The sequence below is a fragment of the Puma concolor genome, chromosome D4, assembly GCF_028749965.1.
Source record: "Puma concolor isolate L17-30 chromosome D4, mPumCon1.1.hap2, whole genome shotgun sequence".
NCBI classification, from domain to species: domain Eukaryota; kingdom Metazoa; phylum Chordata; class Mammalia; order Carnivora; family Felidae; genus Puma; species Puma concolor.
Window position 1 is genome coordinate 89,695,459 of NC_141679.1, and position 18,367 is coordinate 89,713,825.

At 61.4% G+C, this 18,367-nt stretch overlaps 3 protein-coding genes across 5 annotated transcripts in view; 1 reads left to right on the top strand and 2 right to left on the bottom strand.

Annotated features, from left to right (window-relative positions):
• The window catches only part of ABL1 (ABL proto-oncogene 1, non-receptor tyrosine kinase), a 150,704-nt gene extending 147,892 nt beyond the window's left edge, over positions 1-2,812 (top strand). For both annotated transcript variants that reach the window (XM_025934506.2, XM_086684290.1), the window contains exon 13: positions 603-2,812. The gene's annotated coding sequence lies outside the window, so the exon portion shown is untranslated. The remainder of the gene's footprint in view (positions 1-602) is intronic.
• QRFP (pyroglutamylated RFamide peptide) lies at positions 325-3,999 on the bottom strand. The gene is made up of 2 exons (XM_025914790.2): positions 3,581-3,999; positions 325-1,530 (listed from the first exon to the last, which is right to left on the bottom strand). The coding sequence occupies exons 1-2, from the start codon at positions 3,740-3,742 to the stop codon at positions 1,135-1,137; spliced, it is 558 nt and encodes a 185-aa protein (XP_025770575.2). The 5' UTR covers positions 3,743-3,999; the 3' UTR covers positions 325-1,134.
• Positions 4,000-10,674: 6,675 nt separating this feature from the next.
• Positions 10,675-18,367, bottom strand: part of FIBCD1 (fibrinogen C domain containing 1) — a 32,231-nt gene continuing 24,538 nt past the window's right edge. For both annotated transcript variants that reach the window (XM_086684292.1, XM_086684293.1), the window contains 3 exons: positions 16,705-16,801; positions 11,510-11,689; positions 10,675-10,965 (listed from right to left, as the gene is read on the bottom strand). In XM_086684292.1, coding sequence (XP_086540418.1) covers positions 10,706-10,965; positions 11,510-11,689; positions 16,705-16,801 — 537 coding nt within the window. In that variant the 3' untranslated portion in view covers positions 10,675-10,705. The remainder of the gene's footprint in view (positions 10,966-11,509; positions 11,690-16,704; positions 16,802-18,367) is intronic.

The window sequence follows — 18,367 nt, forward strand, 5'->3', positions numbered from 1 at the left end:
GCCTTGCCCCGGGCCTGCAGCCACTCCAGGCTGAGCTCTGGCTTCCCCTGGGGGAGAGAAGTTGTTCTCAGAATGCTCTTTGCTTTGAGAAAGCCTCGGAAGGAGCAGTCGAGTGCAGCAGGAAAATACACCTGTGCCGCGTTTCCCTCCGCCTTTGACCACTGGTATTACCAGCTGCCAATTAAGGGGATGCTGGGACAGGTGCGGGTGCCGGCAACACGATTTCCATCTCCCCAGAGTTAAGGCACTTGCAGCTCAGGAAAAACCCAGATTCCTGGGGGCACAGAGGACCTGTAGGCAAGAATCGGGTGAGCTAGCTTCCCATTACGGTTTTGCAGTTACAAGTTTTATTTCAAAAGACACACACGGCACATTCATATCCTGAACACTCGAGGGGCAGCCTTGCCAGAGCAAAAATGTATTCTTGCCCTGTTCATCTCCCACCAGACGGGTACACCGCCGAGCACAGGTATCAGAAGGGAATGGGCAGCCGGGTCCGAACGACATCTCGACACCACAAGCAGGGTTTTCTTGCCAGAGGGGCTCGTGTGTTAATGGGACGGAGAGCAAGATTGTTTCTGTTTCTGTTTTTTAACTTCCAGAACCGCACGCTACACCCGATGGAACACGCTGTCACGGCCCACTATGGATGGGTGTCAGCTCCAGACGTCCCTGTGCAGACTGTCAAAGCTTTGACTACCCCGCTGTCAGCATCAGCCCACCTGCCTTCGGCTTAGCCAGCTTTGCTTATTCATATTCATGGCCCAGCCGCGTCCACCGCACAGCTGACACCGCCCAGCCTCTGGGCCGCCGCAGCTAGGGGACTGCTGAGACCCGACCACCCGGGAAGGGGGCTGGAACAGACGGTGGTCTGTGAGCTACATCAGGGCGGTGCTTGCTGGGATGCGGCTTGCTTCCTTTTTTGGATCCCGTCCAGGTTTTGGCCTCAGCCAAGTTGGAAATCAAAAGGAAGCACCCACCTAAGCCATCCTACTGCTAACAACTCATTAGAATATTCCTCACGCCTTCTTAGTATTCTGCTCTTTCGGGCTCGAGGAGAAGACAGGGCAGGGGGTTGGAAGCAGCAGCGGGGAGGGTCCACGGAGAAGCCCCTTCCAGGATGCCCTGGCCCCTTCACCGCCGGCCAAAGCGGAAGCTGAAGCCGCCTTTCTTCCTGCTGTAACCGCTGAGCTCCTCAGCCAGGGTCCCCAATGGGCCGCTAGCCTTGTCGCCATCCGCCAGGAGGAAGCCGGTCGCCTCGCTGCCGTCATCCTGCCTCCCAAACCGGACCCTGAAGCCAGCACGCTGCCTGCCGGACGTCTGCAGCTCCTTGGCCGTGACAAGCAGGCCCAGTGGGTGCGGAGCTCTCGGCCGCCGGGGGGAGCCCCGTGGGAGGGAGACTCGGTGTCCCCCGGGCAGGTGGGCCCAGCCCATTTCGCCTCTGACGCCACCCGCGGCGGCCTCTTCTGTGCCCAGCAGAAGAAAGCAGGCGCCCAGCGGCAGGAGGAGCAGGCAGTAAGGGCTTATCATCTGGCCCGGAGGAAAGAGAGGAACAAGTTACAGGCTGCACGCGTGGGCCTTGCATGACAACTTGTCAAGTGCTTCCCAGGGCCCGGGCAGCCATCAAAGGCTGGGAGATCAGCTGAGCCCAACTTGCAGGCAGCTTGAGGAAGTGTCACTATGCTGGGGGAGCAGGCCTTTATTTTCTTAGCAGGCTCAGGAGCTGATTGTACCAATTAGGCTGAGTCTCCTCTCCCGTGGTCCCCTGGATCTGACGGCCTTGGCAGCTTAGCATTCGGATAACCCCCCACTGCTGGGACGGCATACAGCCGGGCGGAGGGGGGGGTGCCCGTAGCCCCCGAGTGCTGCACAAACTTGGGCTCGGTCTCCTTTTATTACAATTAAAAAAAAATTTTTTTTTAACGTTTGTTCATTTTTGAGAGACAGAGTATGAGTGGGGAAGGGGCAGAGAGAGAAAGGGGGACACAGAATCTGAAGCAGGCTCCAGGCTCTGAGCTGTCAGCACTTGGCCCGATGCGGGGCTCGAACTCACAAACTGCGAGATCATGACCTGAGCTGAAGTCGGACACTCAACCGACTGAGCCATCCAGGAGCCCCGAATAATCACTGACTCTTGGGCCACATCATCTCAGAGCCACAAGGTAGGGAATGAATAACATCGATCTGTCTTAGTCTTCAACTCGATACTAAATGGGCGTAGCTAAGCCGCGTAGCTGGGACACCTAATGTCTCTTTACCACGGAAACGAATTGCTCCCTGAAGCTGGAATGGATTTGATGTTCCTGGCCTAACACGCCCACCTGGGGAGAAGCATGTGGACGTGGCCGGGCTGTCAGTGATCCCTACAGAGCACCACCCACGTGCCAGGCCCTGAGCTAAAACCTGTGAGCCCCGCCCGTGTGACCTTGGCAGACTGTCCTCACAGTAAGCATGTTTTCAGCCGAGAAGACTGTCAAGAAGGCTAAGAGACTGGACCACAACTAGAAAGTGGAGGCCCTGAGATTCATGATTCTAATGGCCGGACAGCTTGGCGCACCGGGTGTGTGGGCAGTGCTTTGTGGCCCTGTCCATCCGGTGCCGCCCTCACGTCCCTCCCGCAGGAGGGTCTCACTCCCTTTGACAGAGGGGGCCGTGCTCAAGCAGGTGACGTGCCCAAGACGTCACGGCTTTATAAGTGACAGAGCCGGGATTCAAGCCCAGGTCTAAGTGACTCAGAGCCACTACTCTACCCCATGGATGGCAGTCCATGGGGGGATTTGAAACAGAAATAGAGCTTCCCAAAATGCCCCTGCTTCGACAGCAATTGCTCATTCCCTCCTAAAGGAAGCCTTTCTGGTAATGACCATGGTGAGTCGGAGCTGGCTGGTCCTCTGAGGAGAGCTGAGGCTGGAAAAAAGAGCCGGTTCTGGAGAAGAGGCACGGGCTCCCCAGAGCTCTTTCCAGAAATGGCTCCCTTGAAGACATTTCAAAGGGAACTCAGCCAGAAAGCTTTGAAAAAGTCATAAAAGCAGCCTCCTCTCTACCCAAATCCAGCCCTCCTAACTTCTATCATCTCCTCCCCCGGAGCTGAAGTCAAGTCTCGCCTGCTTCGGGAAAGCCTCTCCATCAGGGCCTGGGCGGAGTGGGGGGCTTTCCACAAGGCAGCCGGCAGCCCTGTGGGCCGGGCAGGATCCCATCTGGGGGACGACTCTGCCGGGAGATGGCCTCTGGGTCTCGAGAAAGGGTGCGTCGATGCCTAGAAGGAAGTGGCTTCTCTCCCCTCGTCGGGGGAGGGGGGGGGGGCGGGTGGGGGGCAGGTCATGGAACGCTTCGAGAACAGGGGTGGTGGAAGTTGGGACATCCGCCACCGAAAATGGGCCCCAGCACGAGTCGGGACTTCAGTCCCCGACGTTGAGGACGAGGCAGAAAAAGCACCCGGGGGAGACGGAGGCTGAGCCCCGGAGGGCAGCCGTGGCCAATCTCTGGGCCGCGAGAGTAGGTGTTTGGTCACCACCTCCCTGACCTGGAGGAGGGGTCCAGCGAGCAGGGTTCCCTCTAGGGATGGTGTGGCTGTACTCACCGTGCTGCGGGCCTGCTCCCCAGGAGGGCTGCTGGGCAGGGCGCCTCCAGGCTCCTGTCTGGGAGGTGCGGCTCCGGGCTTCTCCTGCTTTATATAGGCCCCCGGGGTAGATTTGCCATCCTGTGGTCTGATTGCCACACATTCCTGACCCTGGGATTCCATTGGGGACGCTGGTGGCGAAGGAGGGGGCAGTGCTGCCGGCCTCCATAAAAGACCCAACACAAACAGGATGTGGTCTGATGACGGGAGCCGAGGGGGCTGCCCTTTGCCCGGGCCTGGTCTCCAGCGGAGCAGCCAGCATCGTTAGCCAGCCATCGCGGGCACAGACCCTCGAGTCCCTCGGGAGAGGTGTGAGTGGCACACCCACCCTTACCCTTCACGGTCCTGCGTTTGTCGCGTCTGCCTCACTCTTCGGAGAAGCAGGGTCGGGGGGGGGGGCGGTGTCCACCCCTCGCCCACCCACGCCCGACCCGCACAGCCGCTCCCGTGGGCGGTCAGGCGGGCAGCTGTGTTGGGTGGCGTGGCCGTGGGCCTCACGAGGGAGGGCTGCTTCCTACGAGGGGGAATGCGGAAGGGGTTCGGAGCCCCCTGGCCCGTGTCCCCTGTACCACAGTCCATTTGTTCCTGAGAAGGGAAGCTGAGTGGGGCCGCCCGGTTCAGCGTCTGACTCTCGATCTCGGTCCCGTGGGGTCCCATGCTGGTGTGGAGCCCGCTTAAGGGAAAAAAAAGGAAGCTCGGTGTTTCCCACAACCCCAGCGCCCAGCTCAGGGCCCGACTCCCATTCGGGGAAAGACGGAACCACCAGCAAAGGTTTTCAAAACGCGCTGGCTGTCTGCTGGGTGGCTGGCAGGGCCTCGCTTTCTGAGCCTCAGCGGAGAGTGGCCATGGTGACAGGGCTCGGCGGTGAGGCCCTTAGCCCAGTGTGGGGCTCGGCAAGGGCTGGGGAGGGTCGTCAAGGTCATGGCAGCGGCTCTCTGCACCACCGGCACCCACAGTGGGGGACATGGCGTCCGTCACTCCCCGGGCGCTGGTTCCCGGGCGGTTCCTCCCCAGGTGGGCTCACAGATCAGTGCGGGGAGCGTCCCACGTCGTCACCTGCACGTCCCCATGGCGGAGCGTGGGGTCGGGGGGGTGCTGCGTTGCGGGCCACGTGTTTCTGCAGGATCCCTCTGGTCCGGGCATGGCCACTGACTGGACACCTCGCTCACGACTTGGGGTGCTCACCCCACGGCTGTTCGCTCTGCCTGCGCTGCGTCTGATCACAGAGCGACCCCGGGGTCTGCTTCAGGAGCGAGGGTCGGCTCGGCTAAGCCGAGATGCGGTTCCCGGTCGGGCGGAGAGCGCTACAGTGTTCTCCGGACATTGGCCAAGGTGGGAGGCAGGCGCCCGCCACAGGGGGCGCACCTGCCTGTGGGCACCGGCACTCTGACTGGTCCAGCATCCTGCAGCCCCAGGAGCCCACGTCCCCACGCCTGGTGACCCAGCACTGTGTCTTCGGAGCACCTGTGGGGAGACCAGCAGGGGGTGTGAAGGGCCCAGCCAGGCCCCCAGCCTCTACTCCTCTCTTGGCCTAGATTTCCCCTCCACTGAGAGTGAGCAGGGCGATGAGGGAAGCAGGTGCCGGGTGAGGCTAGGCCGCCCTGCCGTTGTCCCGAGCCGGCTGCTCCGGCAAGGCTGGGGACCAAGCACAAATGCGTTCCCCCAGGCTCCGGGGCCCTCACCCCCGCTGACCTCCGTCACCTTTGCCTGTGGGTGCTGGGGGGTGTGGAGAGCCACCCCGCCATTCACACGGGGAATAGAGACGGCCTCATGGACACTTACTGTCCCCCATCAACCTGAGGAAGGGGCTAGAATACTGCCCCTCTGCAGGGGGAGAGGGGAGTCTGAGGCTCAGAGGGTCAGAGCACTTGGCCTTGCGGGAGCAGGCCCAACCCCCATCCTCCGCTGTCTGCAGCCCCATCTGCAGCGGGAAGTCTTGGTTCCCCCCTGTCTTGTCTGGAGAGAACAGGGTCAAGAAAGAGCCGTGTGGATTGACTTTGGGCTTCTCCATGGGCAGGTGCAGGGGGCGGGTGCATTCGTGTGCCGACGGGAGCAGGTGCAGAGCTGGCTTCCATCCCCTGAGGGGCTGGTGTGTGCGTGGGAGACCAGAGGAGCGGTGTCATTTGATCTCCCTACTTAGTGCTGGTTGGTTGTGACCTTGGGTGCTGCTTAGTGATGGGGTGCGGCCCGCGGTGGGTCCCTACCATGCTGTGAGGCCTGGGCCAGATGCTTGCCTCCTCTGTGCCTCAGTTCTTGTGGGTGTAAAAAGACAGGTTTGGGTTCCCAAGCTGCGCTCTGTGAAATTTCTCAGCTGGGGGGTGTAGGGAGGGCAGGGGTGGGGTCAAACCCCAGGGCCACCCCATTCCCGCCCGGAGAAAATCTCCACTTGGCTGTCTGACAGGCCGAACTCCAAGAAGAGGTTCTGCTGTGAGGCCCGCCATGACCCAGGTCCCTTCAAGGCTGGTGCCCGCAGCTCTGAAAAGAGGCCACAGGAAGTCCCGAGTGTTGGGGCTTGGGGTGGGGGTGAGGTTGGGGGTGAGTAGGAGGAGGTCCCCAGGTGTCCCCCTGAGAACAGCCGGCCCGAAAGATTGCTTTCAAGTACTCTTCCTGGACTCCCTCCAGGGGATGGGCAATGGGAGAGGTGATGACCTCTGGGCCTCCAGAGCAGCAGATCGACAGGCTCTGGGCTGTGGGAAGGTCAAGGACGGCTCAGGCTGTCAGCCAGAGAGCAGTAGGCTCCGTTCGGCTTCCTGGAACAGAGGCTTTTCACGGGGTCAGGGTAAAATGGGAGAGAGGTTTCAGGGGGTCCTGCTTTCTTCCACCAGGACTGAGGTTCCCCGGGAAACCTCCCTAGAACATCAGGGCCAAGTCCCAGGATGGCCAAGCTCACAGCAGCCTCAGTTCCTTAAGACACCCCTGCCCTTGCTTCTCTGCATAGGGCTGTGACCTTGCAAGAGTGGGATGTATTGGGGTGACAGCCTGGCAGTCGGCCCCGTGAGCCTGTGGGGGAGGCAGGTGGCCGTGATCAACTCAGTGACTTCCTGCGGCCTGGCCCAGGAGCCACATAGCCAGGGGGTCCCTGTGGGTCTGATACTGAGAAGGCGAGACCGCACGCCGTTGGCCGGGGACACATTATGAAGGGGGATAGCGTTCTGTGAACGTTCTAGAAGCCTCCAGCCACCGGGACAGAGACCTCTGTCCCCCGTGTGGCCCGGTGGGCAGACACCCTCCAGCTGCCCCCACAGGGGGCCTCAGGCAGGGCTCCAGCACATCCCGGCTCTGGCCCCGCACCAGGTCTCTGATACGGGCACTCGATAGATGTTGGACTTCATTAAATCAGCTCAGGGGGTGATTTTGTCCTCAAGCTTCACACTGGTTTTATGAATAGCCACTAGGGACTGTTGTTTTTAATAAAGTCTCAGCTCCTCAGGACTCCAGTCTCGGCCACAAGAGAGACCCTGGGGACCCCCGTGGGATGCACGGGCCCGTCCCCAGACGCCTGGCCCCAGGAGGATCTCCCCCGCCGGGAGGTGGCCCAGCTGCTGGCCGGTGTGCGGCTGGTTCTGCTCAAGGATCTGGGGCGGCCTCTGGGGACACAGGGCTACCTGGGAAACACCGTTTCTTCAGTAGAAATAAAGACGGTGAGGAAGTCTGGGGAAATCGGGCAGGAGGCGGCCTTGACGTGGGGCGCCGAGCAAGGTTAGAGGCAGCCGGGTCAGCACAAGACTTTATTAGAGACAGGGACACACGGCGCCAAGTGTTCGCAGCCCAGACCAGCTTCTGTCCCACACCACGCTCTGTCCATCGGCAGCCGTGCTGGTCCTCCAGCACCTCCACACACACCCTGCCAGCCGTGTGTGGACAGTCGGGCAGTCCCCCCCGTGTCCAGCCCCAAACCTCTGGGTCTGCTGAGTCCTGCCAGCCGCTTGGCCCTCTTGGGGTCTGGGGATAGCTCTCTCCCTGCAGGCAGGTGAGGACAGAGGCCCTGGGGAGGCCCCCGGCCGCATGGACCAGAGCCTAGCGCCCTTTGTTCTAGGTTTAGCACGTCTCCCGCAGGCACGTTGCTCCTCAGACTGCACGGGACAGAGGTGTGACCACGGGCCTAACCGAAGCCTCCCCTGTCGCCATGACGTGGGGCAGATCCTGTTGACCGACCTTCCGAATCCTGGGTGATGGGGCTCGGGCCCCAGACCGGCCAGCCAGAGGCCCGTGTGACCGAGGGTGGCTGGTGGGGCGAGCAGGGGGGCAGGAAGAGGCAGGCCCGTGATACCATTTCTGCCCCCAAGACGAACATTCTCAAGCCGAATTGCACACAGCCACAGGGGGATGATGCAATCTGGGCACTACTCCTGGCGCTGTCCTGATCCCCTGGTGGGTGGTGCTGAGGCCACCAAGGGCAGAAGTGCAGGAACCATCCACCCTCTGGACGCAGCGAGCTCAGGTGGCCCATGAGGCGGCCTCTGGTTGAACTCTCTCAAAGTTTGGGGCAGGGGGGTGCAGAATGAGTGAGGCCACTGGCTGATTGCACAGAACCTACCCGTGCTGGGGGAAGGGAACCTCCGGCAGCTTCTGGAGCCACGTGCACTGCCCCCCGAGATCCCCGTATCGAGACCCCTCCTCTGCTTGACTCGTCGTTCCCCTCATCAGTGGAAGAAGGAAAGGGAGGGAGGGTTGGTCAGGTCACAGACCCCCCACTGTCAAACCATCAGCTTAGGCCCCTCGAGACGGAGTTCAGGTGCAATGAGCCTGGGTCCCGGGTGACCTTTTGCACACATCTGTCGTCCCTCCGTCCTCAGTGGAGCTGCGTCTTGCGACTTGCTCTCCTGACACCCTCTTCTTCCTGGGATCACTCACTCGATGGCCATCCACGCTGACCTCACACCACGGGCTCCTGGAGGCCGGGGTCCAGAGCCTGCTTTGCTCAGCACAGCCTCCTGGCCCAGAGCGGGTGTTCAGGGACCCTCTGTGCTCCTCACCAGCCTTCAAAGGGTGCCCTTTAGGAAGGGGGGTGCGCTGGCCCACCGTGACGGCTTTAATGCCCATTCAGCCAGTGTTTGAGCCGGCCACAGCCCTCTGTGCCAGTCCTGGGCCGGGAGCGGGGCTGGCGCTCTCGGGTCGGCAGGAACGGGTGTCTTCAGGTCGGCCGGATGCTCCTGAAGGCCACCCGCACCTGTCCCCGCACCAGGCCGGAGCCGCGGCACACGTCTGTTCTGCAGCCAAGCCCTGGCAGGAGTGCCCCTGAGCTTCCCGACGCGCACGCACATCTGTGAATCCGTTAACATCACACTCACCAGGAGTTTGTGTGATGACAGATCAGAAAGCGCTCGACACTTTCCAAACGGCGGCTGGCACTGCAAGGCTGGCGGCAGAAGCCGGCTCTCGCCTGGGGCTGGTGGGGGAGAAGGGGGCTCCCTGGGATGAGGACTTGGGGTCCCACCCAGCCAGAGTCTGCACTGTGGCCGCGGGTCCTGGCAGCTCGGGGTGGGGTGGGGGGCTGGCTCTCTTCTGGAGGACGGGAAAGGGGACTGGCAGGGGAGGGCCCTCCTCCCCCCATCTCCCCCACCCCACACGGCTCCCCGGCCCCTCCAGCAGCCGGGCTGCTCCCCAGCACCTGCTCACCCTGGGCTGCAGCCGTCTGTTTCACGGCCATGTTCGCTTCAAGCTGCGGGGCCGACAGGGCAGGATGCGGTGTTGCCCAGCGCCCAGGCAGGCCCCAGCCCACAGCAGATGTCCTGCGAAACTCTGCTGAAGGCTGCGACCAGGTGGAGATCCAGGGGACAGGCCAGGTTGCACACGGGTCCGTGGCACGTGATTACTGAACCGCAAACTTGGGTGGGTGGGGAAGGGAGAGCTAAAGCCCGCGCTCCCCTATGTGCCTGTCTTCATCTGCCTTCCAGTGAAGGAAGCAAACACCCCCTCCCTCCCTCCCGCCCACCCTCCGGGCAGCCCCCCAGGGTGACCTTCCAGCCCTCTCGAAGCGCCCCCCCCCCCCCGTCCCCATCAAATCCCCACAGGTAGGAACGTAGAAAAACAGCCTGGTGCTTGGTTCTGAGGGCAAAGGCATTGGGGTCCCAGCGGGTTGATACCAGGTTGAGGGCTGCTCATCTTGGCCAGTTCTTAGGGAGGAGGGGGAGGGGTAGAGTGATAGTATGTTGGGCATTGGGAGGATTCAATGAAAGATGGTTTCGAGCGTCTGGTGGTGCCTCAGTCTCCCCCATTTGCCCAGCAAGTCTTGGCAGTGCCCAGAGTCACCAGCAGGGGGCAGCCGCCCCCACTTGAGACAGCAGTCTCGGGGCTGAAGGGCTAACGGCCACCCAACCCCTCCTGGTCCACCCTCCCCTCTGCAGGCCTGATGCCAGGGGGCCCTAGGATCCCGGAGTCCCTGGGAATGGTGGGACACGCCCCACGGCAGCCCAGAAAAGAGAGATCCTCACTGGCCAGGCCCAGAGGATTCAGGACCTGCCCCAGCCTCCCGCGGGAAAGAGGATAGGGTGGGGTGGGGCCCCGCCGCCCCAGGAAGGCAGGAGGCTGGGCGCAGCAGCCAAAGGGACTGAGGACCTCCCAGGCCTGCAGGAACACAGGGGTGGGGGTGGGGGAGCTCCAGGAAACTGGCCTCGGGGTAGGAGTCCCCACGGGCAGCCGCACCCCGGCCTGGCCTGGGGGCAGGGTTGGCATATGGCTGTCCAGCCTTTGTCTGGTCCTTAGGGGAGAGGCCGGATCCTCAGGCACCAGGGAAGTGAAATTTCGAGGCCAGAGGCGGCTGGCCTCAGACCTGACTCAGAAAGACCAGACACTCCCTCCGTCTCCTGAAAAGGCTGCTGGGGTGCTGAAGTCAAGACGCTTAGCCCAGGAGCCAAAGTCCGGGCGGGCAGAATTTGGGGGTGTCGAGTCGCCCCCCCACATCAGCAGAGGTGAACTGAGGGGTGAGGACAGCGTGAAGGGGACGTACAACCCCCCCCCCCAACACGTGAGCAGGCCGGCCACGTGCGGGCAGGTGGGCGTCGGGGGGAGAGATGCAGGGTGGGGCTGGGCTCGGGGGGGCGCGGGGATGGGTGGGGGCGGGGGGCCGGGGTGGGGAGCGCCCAGCTAGCGGTCCTCGCGGACCGGCCGGATCTTCATCTCGGAGAACTTGAGCGAGTACTGCCAGCCGGTCCAGGAGGACCACTCGATGCCGTCGGCGTAGGAGGCGTGCGCGCCCCGCAGGTACTGCCCGTTCAGGTTGGACGTGTGGCAGTTGCGGTACCACCAGGCGCCGCGGTAGAAGGCCGCGCAGTTGTTCTCCGAGTGGTCACTGTCGCGGTCCTTGGTGGTGAACCTCATGCCGCTGTGCTTCAGGAGGGAGTCCCCTGCGCAGGCGCAGACACAGACGCACGCCGCTGCGTCCTCAGGGCGCCTCCCCTGGACGTGCGCGGTGGCGCACGTGTGCCGCCGCCGTGCGCGCACGTCTGTCCCACCACCCCAGGGAGCCTGTGCGGCTCGCGCGCGCCCACGGTGCCGCCCGGGGTGGTCCCCGGGCTGTCCCTGGGTCCTGGCCGTCTCTGTCCCTTCTCCCAGCTTCTTCACGCGCTCCCTCTCCTTGCCCTCCTGCGTCCGCCTCAGAAGAGAAACCCAGCCCAGAGAGGTGCAGCCACCACACTTTAGAGGCCCAGCAGAACACAAGCCCCGGGTGTCCTGCTGCCTGGCTCGAGGCTCCCTTTGCCCGTCTGCCAAATGGGTGAACAGTTCGGGCCCCGGTGCTCTGCGTTGCCGGGATGGGGGCCAGGTGGGACTTGAAGGTGGAGGTCAGAAGCACTGGGCCTGGGGCTTCTTTGACCTCCTGAGTGGGGAGACTGGTGGGCGTCCCCCCACACCTGCCCTCCCTTTTCCCCCGCTGCCGCCCCGGGGTCCCACCTGCAGTGCCCGAGTAGTCGGCCACGGTGAGTGGGTAGCCGTCTTCCTCCGGGTCCACGGAGAACAAGCCCACGCCAAAGCTCCCGTAGCGGGCGTAGGCCGTGCCGTTCTCGAAGTCCTCGAGGTCCACGTGGAGCTCGTAGGCGGCCTGCGTGGTCAGAGCGTGGATCCTCCTGAGCCCTGGAGTCGGGGAGGGAAGGGCAGACGTGGGGGGAGGGGCTCACAAGGTGACCCCCGCGGGAGGGAACTGGGGCGACCAGAGAGCCGAGGGCACACGGCTGGGGCCAGCCTGTGTTTGGCAACAAACCGAGGACCGACCATTTCTCGTGTTTGGTTTTCTCTGTCGGGCTTTGAGTCGGGCTCTGCTTTCCAAACGTTTGAGTGGAAGGTCAGTAGAAAGACTGTAGGTTTCAGAAGGAACCCGGAAAATCTGGGTTGGGGGTGATGACCCCCCTCATCCTCTCTCCCACTCAGGGCTCCGGCCGGAAAGGATCTGGGACTCATATATATCTCCCTGAACCTGGCCTCTAAGACTTTGCACATGCTGTTCCATCTGCCTGGGACACTTGTCCCTACTCCCCCACATTATGCTCTCTTCGTTTTCAGGCCGCACCTGGGGAAGGCTGCCTGGCCTCCTGTCTGGGTCGAGGACCTCTGCCAACCCAGCTGCTCCCCCCGTTGGTGTGTATCATTCTGTGCCCCCAAGGCTTGCCCCCCACCGTGGAAGCTCCATGAGAGCAACGGACTGTCCCGTTCACGCTGAATCCCGGCATGTGAGCAGGGCTCCGTCCACCATAGGTGCTCAATAAATGCTGCCTTAGCGGCTGAGCGGAGAAGTGGGAGGGCTGAGTCTCCTGCTGTCTCCAGGGCCTGGCCCTGTACCTGCCCCCACACCCCCATCGTCCCGCGCCCTCCCTCCCTCCCACACACTCACATTCAAGGTGCTTCCCTGCCACTTTGATTACCTCTTGATTACGAGGGCGTTTAATTAAAATTACAACTTATCAGCATCGAGTGACACTTCATCAGCCTCTCCCTCCTGAGCTCCAAACCCATCGGTGGGGCCAGGGTGTGCAAGCTAACGGGGCGAGAAGGCTGTGCGGACCCTCCCCCAGCGAGGCCGGAGGGAAGCCTGGGTCCCAGGGTCTAGGTCGGGGGCACAGGAGAAGCCGCTGTGACGTTGCAGGGGCCACAGCAAACCCCGCCCGCCCTACTCTCCCGGGACCTGGCCAGGACCGGGGTCTGAGAGCAGAAGGGTCTCGTCTCCCTGCCTCTCTCCGCTCTGCTCTGCTTCCCCCCCCCCCCCACCCGGGCTGGAGTTTCAGAGCAAGCCGCTGTCCCTCTCTCGGGGCCCTGGCTTGTACACCTGTGGAGTGGGCCTCACGGGGCTGAGATGAAGGGCCGGGAGGGTTCCGCAAGCTGTAAGGGCAGGGGCGACAACAGCCACCAGCTGGACGGCACTTATGAATGCCGGGCACCGTTCCGAGCACTTCTCGGGGGTTAATGAATCCAGCAGAATTAGAATGAGTCCAATTTAATTAAAGAATCCCTGTACAGCTCTTAGAACAGCGCCTGGCCCGCTGCACATGTTACCAGGGTGTCTGTTGCTCCTGCTGTCATGATCAACGAGGCAGGGGCTCCATTATCCCTATTTTACAGGTGAGAAAAATGAGGCACAGAGAGGTTAAGGTGCGGGCCCAGGTCACCCAGCTGGTAAGTGGCAGAGCTAGGAGTTGAACCCAGGCAGACTGGCCCAGACGCCTTGCCCTTACTCAGTTCTTGTCCGAGACCGATCATCGGCTCCAGGGACAGGGCAAGAGGGAGACCAGCCTGGCAGGGACGCTGGGGAATCCCTTTTCCCCATCACTGAGTGGTGGCTGGTGCCCAAAGGCCCACGTTTGGCACATCATTCCTCTGGGCTAAGCTGGACGGGCCATCCCAGCGCCCGCGAGGGGCCCCTGGGCAGGGTGCCCTGGAGGAGGGGCCGGGTGGGGGCTGCGGGGTTCCTCTGCCGTCTCCACCCCCTTGCTCTCCCTCTCTCTTCACTTTCTGTGTTTCTGCAGCCCCTGCAGAAATCCTGACCTGCCAGGACACTCCCACCCCCCTGCCCCGCCCCCCGCCACCTCGGTGGGCCCCTGGATGGTGAGCTGAGATCGGGGCCCCCATCGCCATCAAAGCTGGAGGAAGAGGCGGCTGGGGGGTTAAAAGAGAGAGGAAGGGGCGCCTGGGGGGCCCAGCCGGTTGAGCGTCCGACTTCGGCTCAGGTCACGATCTCACGGTTGGTGAGTTCGAGCCTCGCGTAGGGCTCTGTGCTGACGGCTCAGAGCCTGGAGCCTGTTTCAGATTCTGTGTCTCCCTCTCTCTCTGACCCTCCCCCGTTCGTGCTCTGTCTCTCTCTGTCTCAAAAATAAATAAACGTTAAAAAAAAATTAAAAACAAAAAAAAGAGAGAGGAAAAATACTCAGACCTCCAACCCTCCTATCGTCACCCTGAACAAATTCCCAGATGGGTTACGGATCTGCACCTAATATAAACACTAAAGAAAAAAAATTTTTTTTGTTAAGATAGGAGACATTTTTAGAAAACCAGGAGGGGAAAGCAGGGCCTCAAGCCCAGAGGATAGGAAGGAAAAAACTGGCAAGAATTGGCTACATAAAAGTTTAAAACATCTAGGAAATCAGCAATAATTTAACAACAGCAACAAAAAAGCAGCCAAAAGACAAATGACTGGAAGTAAATATGTATCATGTGCATCTGACAAAGAATCAACAACCTTGATATATAAAGAGCTCCCATAACTCAATAGGAGAAGACAAAACCCTGGATGAAAGGGGACAGGGGAGTGTGGAAAAGCAGAGGGAGGGAACAGCCAGGGCGGTAGAGGGCTACGTTGACATTCTCCTCAGGGCCTCCTGTCTGCCAGGAGCTAATCAAGGCCCTGCTTAAATGCTTCCTCCCGAAGCTTCGGTGGCTGCTGATAGATTTCAATTAAGATGCCGTGAGTGGCAGGGTCACCAATGCTGCTCTAAGGGGGTGGGTGGTGATATGGAAACAGCCCCCCCCCCCCAGCTTCTCCCTGTCTTTACGCACCCACCTGGGGGCGGGGCCGAGGGACCGGGGAAGGGTCTCCCACCTAGAAGCTTCCCTCCCCCGGCCCCTATCCCGCCCCTGCTCTCATTCACTCAGTTCAGGGTATACTTTAAAGCTCGTGAATCCTGCCCAGGCGTCCTCCGCCCCAACACACACACACACACACACACACACACACACACACACCCCACTCTTTCTGGACCTCGGTTTCCTCACCCATAAAAGGGGAGGACAGCAGTGCAGCTGTGAGGGTGGGTGTGAGGGGTCAAGGCTGAAGTGTATAAGGTGGGCTGGGCCCTAAGTAGAGACCGTGGTGATGAAGTCCACACTGGCCTCTCCTGCAGCCAGCCCCTTCCTGGTAACAGGGACACAGGGCAGGTCAGGACAGAGAGGGTCCTGTCCTCATGCATCACAGGGTCATGGAGGCGGGAGACGGACATAAGGCAAATGACAGCGTAGATCACCAGCCGGGTGCCTCTGCGCACACAGCGAGCAGGCACATGCCCGGTCCCACCTCTGGGACTGGCCCTCTCCTTCCCCCCAGAAGGTCCCCTGAAAGCAAGCCCTACAGGCCTGGGACCTTCCTGACGCCACCTGGAGCCCAGCCACATGCCCCGTGCCTTTGTTCTCACCTCCTCTCCCTCCTGCCCAGCTGCCCCAGCCCTGCTAGGGGGGACGTTCCCAGATGTCCATGCCTGGGGAGGCCAGAGTGGGGCCGGTGTGCCCTGGGGTGTGTGAGGCCATTCAAACATGGCGTGTCTTTCCCGTGCTGTGTGTTTATTTTGTTTTTTAAAGTTTATGTCTTTAAGCCGCCTCTACACCCAACGTGGGGCTCAGACTCATGACCCCGCGATCAAGAGTCACACGCTCCTCCGACTAAGCCAGCCAGGCACCTCGGTTTTCATATGTATTGAAAACATAAATGGGGGTGACTGCTAACGGGGGCACAGGGCTCTGAGCTTTCTGGGGTGGAGAAGACGTTCTGGAATTAGGAGAGTTGCACAACTCTGAATATATTAAACCCCCCCCTGGGGGTGCCTGGCTGGCTCAGTCGGTTAAGCATCTGACTTTGTCTCAGGTCATGATCTCGCGGTTCGCGAGTTCGAGCCCCACGTCAGGATCTGTGCTGACAGCTCGGAGCCTGGAGCCCGCTTTGGATTCTGTGTCTCCCTGTCTCTCTGCCCTTCTCTTACTTGCATTCTCTCTCTCTCTCAAAAAACAGCAACAACAACAACAAACCCTGGACTGTGCACTTTAAACAGTGAATTATATATACATAAAGCAGGGGCACCTGGGTGGCTCAGTCACTTGAGCGTCCAACTCGATTTCAGCTCATGTCACGATCCCAGGGGCTGTGGGATCGAGCCCCGCATCGGGCTCCCCACTGAGCATGGAACCTGCTTGGGATTCTCTCTCTCCGCACTCAAGTTCTCTCTCTCTCTCTCTTTCTCAGATAATAATAAAGAAAACCTCACCTCGAGTCCCAACTCCCTCCCAAATATATATAAGACCTCAGACCTGTGATTTTTTATGGATGTTATGCTTCCGAATGACATTATGTAAGATACCCCAATGTTTAAATGCTGCGTGAATTTAAAGATAAATAGTATCGAAACATAATATGGACACGAGCTTTTTAAGCCCTTATTCTGCTCCGCACAGACCATGTGCCAAAGATGGGAAACAAACGCCGTGCCCTGGGGCCCCAGGAACTGTGGCCTCTCTTTTGGGAGTCATGGCCTTGGTGCCCCAAGCACACCTCGGGCATTTGCTGACCCCCGAGGGCAGGGCAGTTTGGGGGTTGGTCTGGCCCTCCCCGTACCCGAAACCGAGCCCTGCCCCTGCCCCCAGCTCTCTGGATCCAGGATGGCCACCGGCCGTCCCGCCTGGAAACGCACACACCCCTCCAAGGGACCCCCCGTCTTGCCGCGCCCCTTCTTCCTTTGGCCTCCTGCTCACCGACCGCAGACACGCTGAACGCACGGAACGCCTTTCCAGGCAACACCTGGGAGCTGGCTCGGGTGTGTGGAGGCCCCTGGAGACCGTGACCTCCCGCCACCCGGGGAGGGCGCGTCCCCTCGGCAGGCAGGTGTCCCGGCCCTCACCTAGCCAGTGCTCCCCCGTGAGCTTGCCGAAGCCGTCCCGGTACGCTTCCCAGCCTCGGAAGAAGTTCACGGAGCCGTCCTCCCGGCGCTGAAACACCTACAAAGGATGGAGAGCTGGGTCCAACAGCCCCCGGGCCCCCCCACGCCCACCCCGACGTGTCCCCGGCCCCAGGCACTCCCTCCACCTGCCTGCTTGCGGAGGGCAGGGGCCGGGCTCCCCGCCCCCGGCACGGGACCCAGAGCAGAGCAGGGACCCAGGGGCCTTCATGGTGGCACAAGGTGGGACAGACTAAATGCCCCCAGACCCCCAAAATGGCCCCTCAGGAAGGAATCCTGCTAGACCCGGGTGCCGAAACCCTGGCTTCCGGGCCCACCTCTGCTGCCTTGCTGTACGACCCTGGACTGGCCCCACCCGGGCCTGGGCCTCAGTTTCCCCACTGGTCAAATAAGAATCGTGGGCAAGGGCCCTAGTATCTTTCCCCGGGGTCAAAAGGAAACAGCAAAAAATCCATTCTCGAGTTGGTAAAAACCAAGAACACCCACACACATGCCCCGAAGCCTCCAGAGCTCCGTGTCGCAAAATGATTCTGCCAGAGCCACGCATGCCCTCCCCCCGGAATAAGAAGCCCGGGGCCCGGGGATCCGTGGGGGCTTGGGGAACCAGAGCCCCAGCCACTCCTGGGGGGTGCGGGCTGGGGCCAGCAGTCCGCAGCCCACGGGGGTGTGACTAGGGATGGGGGGACAGCAGTCCACAGCCCACGGGGGTGTGACTAGGGTACCGATGAGCAGCCGAGCTGCCTCTGTTCTCCATTTTAATAACCTTCTTGATTTGGGAGTCAGGAATCCCATCGGTTAAATTGCTTTCAAATAAGTACCACGCTGGTCCAGGCCAGAGAGCTGCCTTGAGTATTTCCAGAATCCGCTGACGATCCCGTTCCTGGCTGCCCCCTCCCGCCCCCCTCCCTTCCAACTCGTTCTGTGTAACAAGCCTTTTTCTTGCTTGTTTGCCGAGGCAGCACCCGCTCCCCCTCTGCCCCCCCCCCCCGCCTCCATCTGTACCGCGTGCGAGGTGTTAGAGATTTGGCTGCGGCACCAGCAGCCTGCCGGATTCATTACTAAGCAGCCTGATTTCGGTCGCCCGGAACCGCCCGGGCGCATCATCTGCCGTGAGCTTGGCCTCCTGCTCTGCCCCTGCCCGTGGGGACCCGTCAGTCACGGCGTTTGGGCAGCCGTGACGTCAGGGAGTGGCTTCGCTACCTCAAACCTGGCCCGGCCCCGACAGGTGGAAATGCTCAGAAGGGACTGGCTGGGGAAGGAAATTCGATCAGGCTCGGAGAGATCTGAGAGGTGGTGGGCAGCGGGTATTGACGGGCCGGATTGGGACCCTGAGCACGCGCCCTTTGAAAGGCTTAATCCTGGCAGAAGCTCAGACGCTCCCCTGAGAAGCCTCCAGAAGGCAGAAGGCAGGGGGGAGCCCCTTTCTGCGGGAGGAGGGAGTCGGGGGCCGGGGAGACGGGGGGCCGGGGGCGGGGGGCGGGATGGTGGGGACCTGGGCCCCACCACCTAGAGCGCTGGCCATTACTGCACCTCTCTGAGCCTCAGTTTCCTTCTGTATAAGTGGGGGTCACAGCAGCACCTCCGCCATGGACTGTGGCGGTCCATG